This window comes from Gobio gobio (assembly GCF_949357685.1).
Source record: "Gobio gobio genome assembly, chromosome: 13".
NCBI lineage: Eukaryota > Metazoa > Chordata > Actinopteri > Cypriniformes > Gobionidae > Gobio > Gobio gobio.
The window spans coordinates 23280156-23288560 of record NC_137106.1 but is presented as its reverse complement, the minus strand read 5'-3'; the positions used below and the strand labels follow the sequence as shown (position 1 = coordinate 23288560).

Sequence of the window (8405 nt, the reverse complement as noted above, 5' to 3'; positions counted from 1 at the left end):
AAAGTACATACTCAAAGAGATTATGACGTCGTCGGACAGCCATTCTCTGGTTACAGTGTGCAAACGGTGCACGGCTCGTTGTGCTTTTACACATGATGTGTTTGCAGTGAGCAAATGATCCGTGGCTGTATAGTAGGGATGTGACGAGGCTTTGAAGCTTCGAAACAGTTACATAATCATTTAAGAAAACACCTTAATCTCTGATCCACATGTAAAAATACCACAACAGTCACAAGAACACAAAAACGATAGAAATTAAGAATCCCTTTATTACAGATGTTTAGTTTCTAATAGTCAGACATTTATTTAGGAAAGATGTGCGAAGGTTTAGTGTGGTCGCATGGAACAGAATCTCAAACTAAAACTCTTTGCTTGTCAGCCAGTAAACCTGTGACCAGAAAAATAGAGAGTTCCTCTAAAATATAGTAAAAAGCAATAGTTAGAGATGGTGACAGATGTTTTAATTATCCTACAAATGCATTCGATGACAAGGGGAGTCACTATTTTGGGATGACAGACGGTTTCAGTAACTGCGACCGAACAACGTGTAGTGCTGAGCAGGCTCTTTGCCACTGACACACATCTGACCGGCCTGCAGTGTCTTCAGGGGCTTGAAGGGGATACACAGACTCTTGGCTCCCATTGAAGGTGCACCAGGCTCCAGGTCTTGATCCCTGAAGATAAAGGAAAAAAATTGTGTTACGGGTACCCCACATCTAGCTCGTCTTTCCTCTCTGAATCTATAAATATATTTTAGTGTTCAAGGCCACAGGTGTTTAAACAGGGGAAAAAATAAATGTATTAACACCTGTAATGGATCACTTTTTACAGTTTTTCCTCAGTCCCTTTGGTACATTTCTCAGATCAGAATTTAAATTCTCAAAGCTACCCGTTCAATCTTCACATCATTGTCACTTGTGCACATCAAAAAAGCAGTTTCTCATTTCTTTGAACAAGTTGCAAATGCTTGTGTACATCCATGCAAATGATTATGTACAATTCTCTGCTGTTTCCTACATTATCAGTTGCTTATGTCATGTTGATTAAAATGTATTATAATGGGTCTCTGTTGAATAGTCTCACCCCCCACAACATTTAGCCATTAGTTCATAGCATAAGTCTTTACTTGCAAAATGGTTGAACAAGTTGTCATAAAATGTCAAGCATATTTCTATAAATTTCCGTTAGACGTTCACATTTCTACTTTTATTTTTCTGGGGGTTTTTTTCTTTGTGCTATGCAGTGCTGTCTTTTTCTCTCTGTATCGCAATGACATGGTCTGTCAACAAATTACAGTACAAACAGTAAAAGCATAAATGTGAATCTTGTCCAGTCTCTTGCATTCAAACTCCCACATACACTAAGGTGTAACCTACAATTTACAATAATTGTCATCAAAATTTTAGCCATATTTACATCAAAACATCCCTCCAGAGTACAGTTATATTGACAATATGACTAAGCAATTTGACTGTCTTATCCGTACACAATGACACAAGGACTTGTCATTCTGATGGCACTGACATGTTCATTGACACAGATATTTACTTTTGAGAGATGAACAAAGGATTTTGAGCAAGAGACTGGCTTTTGCAGGTAATCCATGGTGTTTTGCTATTTGTACGAATTGTTTTGAGAAATGCACTTGCTGTTTTGCAAATGTCGAGGATGATTTGAGAAATGTACCAAAGCAACTGAGAAAAACTGCAACACTATAGCAGAATGATACTACAGTTTCCTACAATTTAGTTGATTGACAGCCAGAGACTTTCAGAAATAAACAAATAAATTAATAACAGCGAGCATAAAAACCTGCAAACATTTGTTGACCGTTATTATATAAACGTCATAAAGTAAACAGACATAATTCATCAACTGTAGATGATAAATTGCTTGGCATTCCTCTGAAAGCCAGTAGAACGTGCAACAGCGCACGCTTTTACTTTGTTGATTAATTTATTAAAGTTTGTATTAACGCCATGTTAGCATCAGGGCTATTCACATGGCAAACACAAAGTCAATATCACAATTAGGGCTGTCACTAAAGACTAATTTATCGATTAATCTATCGACTAATTTAATCGCAATAATTTTCAAAAATTTTATTAAAAACATTTAATTTAACTTGTAACGTTGGCCTTCAGTAGGCTAGTGTACTATAAAAAAATTATAAATGTAAACAAGCCCTTGACAAAATTTAAAACTAAAGTAAGGTACAAATTTGTAAACCAACATAACAAAAAAAAGAGAATGTCAGCAAATACTTTTTATATAGAATAGTGTTGTCACGATACAAAAGTTATGACTTCGATACGATACCAGACTAAAATACCTCAATACCAATACTGAATCGATACCATGGCAAAAAAACTGTAAAAGTAATTGAATAATATGACAGAACTTCCTGTTCATTGTTTTATCATTGTTTTAGGGTTAAAAAACCCTAAAAACTCACTTGGCCAGCATGTTCCTGCCCTGCCCTGCCCTGATTCACACAGAATATTAGGTCCGGCCCTTTAAGGGCGTTTTCACACCTGAAAGTCCGCACCAAGGTTTTGGTTTGGTTTCAAATGCAATTATGCGATCGCACTAAAGAACTTTACATGACACACTTGCATCCACTCGTCATCATCTATGTGGGCTGCATCTTGACATTGATTGGTTTGTAAATGGACGTGCATCTGACGTCAGCATCTTTGTTCAATAGTGGCAACGATATGCGTCCGTTCATTCACTCTTGTCAGTGCGCATTGCTTGACCATTTTCTTTTCGTTACGTTTAAAAGTGGACATTTCAAGTTTTATATAGGCTACACATATTTCTCATGTTTGTGAGACGAGTAGCCTGCTGAGCTTCGGTTTATTTGAGACTCGCTCCAGTTCATGTACAAAGCAGGTGATCGCTCCCGCGATTATTGTCTGCTATAGATTATTTGCTTCTTATTTATTAAATCCAGGCAATTATCTGATTAAACGTTGATTAAAATTAAGATACAATTTATACAAAACGGAATTCACATTAAAGAAAGGCTTTCTAAGCAAAATCATACAAAATTTCTTTCAAAATATTTTCTTCTGACATATTGCGCGTTTTTTCACTTTTCATAATCAATGTAGCCTAGATGAAATTTAAAAATAACATAATATTTAAACATAAAAAGGAACTTCCTGTAAATGGTCTGAAAGTACGAACCATACAGAAAAAACTTTAACACTAGAAACAAACCGAACCTTTGTTCAGTTTGATCTGGACCGAGACTACCTCTTTTCGTCGGACCAAATTTCGTCCGGTTTGAGGTTTCACATCTGTAATTTTGATTCGGACCAAATTGAAAAGTCCAAAAATCCGGACCAAACAAGGTAGGTGTGAAAGCGCCCTAAGAGCTGCATGGACCCAATTCATTGTAACACCCGATTTCTCCTTCAACTCTGACATATCTGACTGCGTTTACCCAAATACTCACCTGGACGTGCATTTTTCCATATTTTATACCATTCAAACCCAATAATCCGCGAAACTGGCGTCGCGATCTGTCTGAGTGAAAAGGCGGCTGCGCACGCTTCAGGTCGGAGCCCGGCCGCGCTGTACTTTTCTGTTGCTTTCTTTTTCCTGAGCTACGCGTATATATTTGACTGTTCTGCTTCCATTGTTTAGTGAACGGTGGAAGCAGAGCTCTCACAAACGTCCTCACTCCTGCTGTCACACATCGACGCAGATTAAGAAATACTGCTCTTGTTAGAGTGCTGTCAAAGTACCGGTACTAATACAATTTCATATCGTACCCAACTTACCCAGTCGACTAAAAATATTGACGTCGACTAATTAACAGCGTCGACGCAGTTGATTGTATCGACCAATCGCGACAGGCCTAATCACAATCATGTTTTTACTTTGAAATGTGCAGCTCTTACATTCATTTCATTACATCGCTTTTTGAAGTTTAAAATCACATTACTGCTATTCCTATATTTAAGACCTTGAAATGACAATTAAGACTTTTCTTGCACAATTTAAGATATGTAAGACTTTGATGGCCTTGGTTGCATAAACTAGCAGTTGGTCAAAGGGCAATGAATCTTACGGTTTGGTATCAAAAGATGGTCTTAAAGAAAATTGAGACTAGTTTATGCAACCAGCCCCTTGATTTAAGACTTATTAAGGAAAAGGGTCTCCATATCACATAATATTGTTGGGGCTTTATACACTGCGTGCAGAATTATTAGGCACGTTGATTTTCTGATCATATTTTTTTCCCATGCACATTTTACCAATTCCAAGCCACAATCTTAATAACTACTATTAATTTGGTGTTTAATCATTTATAAGTGATATATAATTGTTCATGAAGGCTGGAAATTAAAAACACCTTGTATTCCCAGAATCTGGCAGCAAGTTTTGGGAGTTCATTTTTAGTCCATCTCTGAAAAATGGACTAAAAATGACCTCCCAAACGTTACTGCCAGATTCTTATGTTTTCACAACACTTCAGATTCTTATTAAGTGGGGGTCATTGTTTGTGTGGATTTTTTACCTAACTCTCTGAGATCCTGACGCCTACCTGGGGTTCCTGATGGTTTCACACTTAATTCTTCACCTTAATTCTTTTGCACTTAACATGTGCCTTTTCTTCACCACCGGTTTTTGTCTGACCCTGCTGACCCAATGAGCATTTCACTGTTCAACTGTCATGCCTTAGCTGCAATTTCTAGTATTGCATCCTTCTCATGGGCATTTAATAATTTTTGACTTTTCAGTCTAAGTTAAATCTCTTTTTTGGCTCATTTTATTTGTAAAAGAAAACGTGCCTAATAATTCTGCACACCTGAATACAAGGCGTTTTTCTTTTCCAGCCTTCATGAACAATTATACATGATTAAATATCAAATTAATATTTGTAATTAAGATTAATGTAGCTTGGAAATGGTAAAATGTGCCTGGAAAAAATATGATCAGAAAATCAACGTTCCTAATTATTCTGCATGCAGTAAACACTGAAATATATAGCTGCCTTTCTATTATAGGAAAAAAATTCCATTGCATAATTGTTTTTTTTTGGGCATTGAAATGTAAAAAAAAAAAAAAAAAAAAAAAAAAAAACCCAGTAGGTAACTAAACAATGGTTATCTAGGAAAACAACCCAAAAGCATAGATTAGTCTCTTACTTGGCTGTTGTCTTCTTAATCCAGTCCTCACACTCAATGCCTCCACAGAACGGAATCTGTACAATCTGTGAGAAATGACATAAATTAGGCCCATTTCGAAAATAAATGGTATTCGAAGAGCAAAGATCCACACAGTTTACTTACCCTTCCCTGGTCCAGATCTTTCTGGAATTGTTCCATCGTATCTGCCACAACCATGTGTTTGTTCAAATCATCAGAGGCCCTGTGACAAGTTCAAAATAGTGAATCATTCTGCCTCTGATGGAAATGGCAAATCTCAAATGTAGTGATACTAGGCGAAAAACTAGAAAGCAGGAGTTTGTTTGTACCGTTTAAAGAGATTGTTCTGGATCTCTTCCAGAATGATTGGGATTCTTTTCTCTGCGTCTGCCTCTGGCACGATGACTTTCTGTCCCGTGTCTCTTCTTACTGCTACAAACTGGCCCTGTTTTAAGTCCTTTGGCCCAACCTCAAACCTTATGGGCACACCCTGCATTCAGAAAACAGGAAGTCAGTGTGTGTGGTGCTAGGGCGGTGCGAATAATCGAAGTTAATCACCATAATCGTGATAAAAAAATTTGTGTAATCGGTATCATTGCAAAAACTTCAGAAACTTTGCACTGTATTGAGCAGTATGAAAAACAATTTTTAGTTTAATGAAAAACTACATTTTAAAACTAAAAGCTTCAAATTTTGGGCTGCCATTTTTATGTTTGGAAGAGCCAGGATATTTTTTAGGATGGCTTGAGGCCGAGTACATTATGGAGTAATTTTCAGTTTTGGGTGAACTATCCCTTTAATAAAAATCTTTGCATATTTAATTAATACAGCGAAGACTGTACCGTCTGCAATTGAAATTGGTATCAAGAATTGTGAAATTTCACTCGCATCCAAAATTTTGATATCAGCTTATTTCCAGAAAATTATAATCATGATTACAATACTGATTGAATGATTATGATTTTTGCCATGATCAAGTAGCCCAAATTGGTGTGATTATGCTGAGATGGAGAACATCCATACCTTCAGCTCCCAATGATTGAACTTCCAGCCAGGTGAGTAGTTATCACGCAGGTCGGCCTTGACTCTGATATTGACCTCCTGTAGTCTGGAAAGATACTTGGAGCACTGGGCCAACAGAAGGTCTTTCTCTGCTTCTGGCAGAGTGGCTGTGATGCCACAAGGAATGATGACGACCTGCAAATCGGAGTGTAAGTTTGCATACAATGCTATGATCCATTATAAACAAGAAGAATAGATGTATCTCCAGCACACCTGTAGACATGCTACTCTAGGTGGCAGCACCAGGCCCATGTTGTCTCCATGAACCATCGTCAGGACTCCGATGGTCCGAGTGGTGATTCCCCATGAGTTCTGGTAGGCCAGCTGCTTCTCGCCTGGTCTCTTAGGGTCCTCAAAAACAATCTCAAACATCCTGGAGAAGTTCTGGCCCAGGTGATGGGATGTGGCACCCTGAGAGAGCGATAAGGTGTTTCAGATCTTACTGCAGTACAACAATACTTCTTTTACACACCCTGCAGGTATATTTTCTGAATGTTAGTGTGCTGCGGATGTTCTCCAGGGCATTGCTAAGGTGTTTGGAATGCTTTTAACACATTTCACATCCCTAACCAATATATAACGTAATAGTGATTGTTGCCTTTGGCAAGCACTACTACTAAACATAGAGTTGGGAGTGGAAAAAAGATTCTTTAGACAAACAATTTTGAAATTGTCACAATGAAACAAACAAACAAACAAAAAAAATATATATGAGATGAGATATAACAATTTGATACAATAAAAAAATGTTACTTTCTGCACCATCACACTGGGCTCTTCAATTTTTTTTTTACATAAACATGCAGCAGTTGGATATCTTGCGTGGTTAGCAGCGTCTCGCGTGTGTTTTCAAGATGCCATTGCATGCTCAAATGTGAACCTGTACCACAAAACCAGTTATAAGTCACATGGGTATATTTGTGGCAACAGCCAACAATAAAATTGTATGGGTCAAAATTATAAATTTTTCTTTTATGCCAAAAATCATTAGGATATTAAGTAAAGATCATGTTCCATGAAGATATTTTGTAAAATTTCCTACCGTAAATATATATTTAAAAAAAAGTATTATTAGTAATAATATGCATTGCTAAGGACTTAATTTGGACAACTTAAAAAACATTTTTTTTGCACCCTTTTGTATCTCGGCAAAATATTGTCCTAACAAACCATACATCAAGAGAATAAATATGACAGCGGTGAGAAAACAGTAGTAAAGAAAGCATCTGATCATAGCGATGTTGATAAGCTTGGCCAGCTATTTAGAACTCCCGAAATGAACTTTGTTTTGGCCTGTTCTTCAGCTTTGCTGAATTCGCAGTATTTTGGTGCCTTAAGAATACCTCGAGGTTTTGCAAACCTAAGGCTTACCTGAATTGCTCTGCCACTTGCTGAGATGTAAGCCTCCACAGTGGTCGTGTAGTCTCCTCCAGCAAATTTCTCCTTCTCTGTTTTCCTGCCCTTGACCACAGGGATGGCCATCAGCTCCTCGTACACCCGAGCATACAGGTCCAGAATCTGCAACACCTGCACGCATGATGGTTAAAAGAGTGGGAGGGTCAGATACATGGTACAATTATTTCAGGATCAGCATGTAAATATTTAGTTGCGAGTGAGGTGTGACTGATCACATCTAACCAACCTCCTCTACAGCTTCCTCTTTGGTGGCAAACGCTGTGTGTCCCTCCTGCCACAGAAACTCTCTGGTCCTCAGGAAGGGCTGGGGGTGTTTAAACTCCCAACGCTGAGAACAGCAATGAATACTGAATGAATACACAGGGCTTTAATTTAGACTTGTTTGTAAAAGTGTACGACTGAGGCTGAACTGACCACGACATTACACCACTGGTTGAGTTTGATTGGCAGGTCTCTGTGTGACTGGACCCATTTGGCATAGGCGGGATACATCACTGCATCAATGTAAGAAGAATGTGAATTTATTAAAAAATATAATAAAAAGACAAGAATTCAATCTATTTCAGATACAGCTGCAATTGCTCACCTGTCTCACTAGTGGGACGCACAGCAATAGGCTCCGCCAGCTCTGTCTTTCCTGATCTTGTCACCCAAGCAACCTAAAGACATTTGCAGATAAAAAGCACAAATCTTTGAGGGGCTATTCATACCATATGCATCTCTTATTCACACACAGATATGGCCCAAATATGATCCACCATAACA

The 8405-nt window shown here is 37.9% G+C and overlaps 1 protein-coding gene across 2 annotated transcripts in view; it reads right to left on the bottom strand.

The window, feature by feature from the left end:
• Window positions 1-251: 251 nt before the first annotated feature.
• Window positions 252-8405, bottom strand: part of eprs1 (glutamyl-prolyl-tRNA synthetase 1) — a 31623-nt gene continuing 23469 nt past the window's right edge. For both annotated transcript variants that reach the window (XM_079833243.1, XM_079833242.1), the window contains 10 exons: window positions 8227-8299; window positions 8055-8134; window positions 7867-7968; window positions 7596-7751; window positions 6438-6635; window positions 6186-6359; window positions 5492-5652; window positions 5307-5385; window positions 5163-5227; window positions 252-674 (listed from right to left, as the gene is read on the bottom strand). In XM_079833243.1, coding sequence (XP_079689369.1) covers window positions 524-674; window positions 5163-5227; window positions 5307-5385; window positions 5492-5652; window positions 6186-6359; window positions 6438-6635; window positions 7596-7751; window positions 7867-7968; window positions 8055-8134; window positions 8227-8299 — 1239 coding nt within the window. In that variant the 3' untranslated portion in view covers window positions 252-523. The remainder of the gene's footprint in view (window positions 675-5162; window positions 5228-5306; window positions 5386-5491; window positions 5653-6185; window positions 6360-6437; window positions 6636-7595; window positions 7752-7866; window positions 7969-8054; window positions 8135-8226; window positions 8300-8405) is intronic.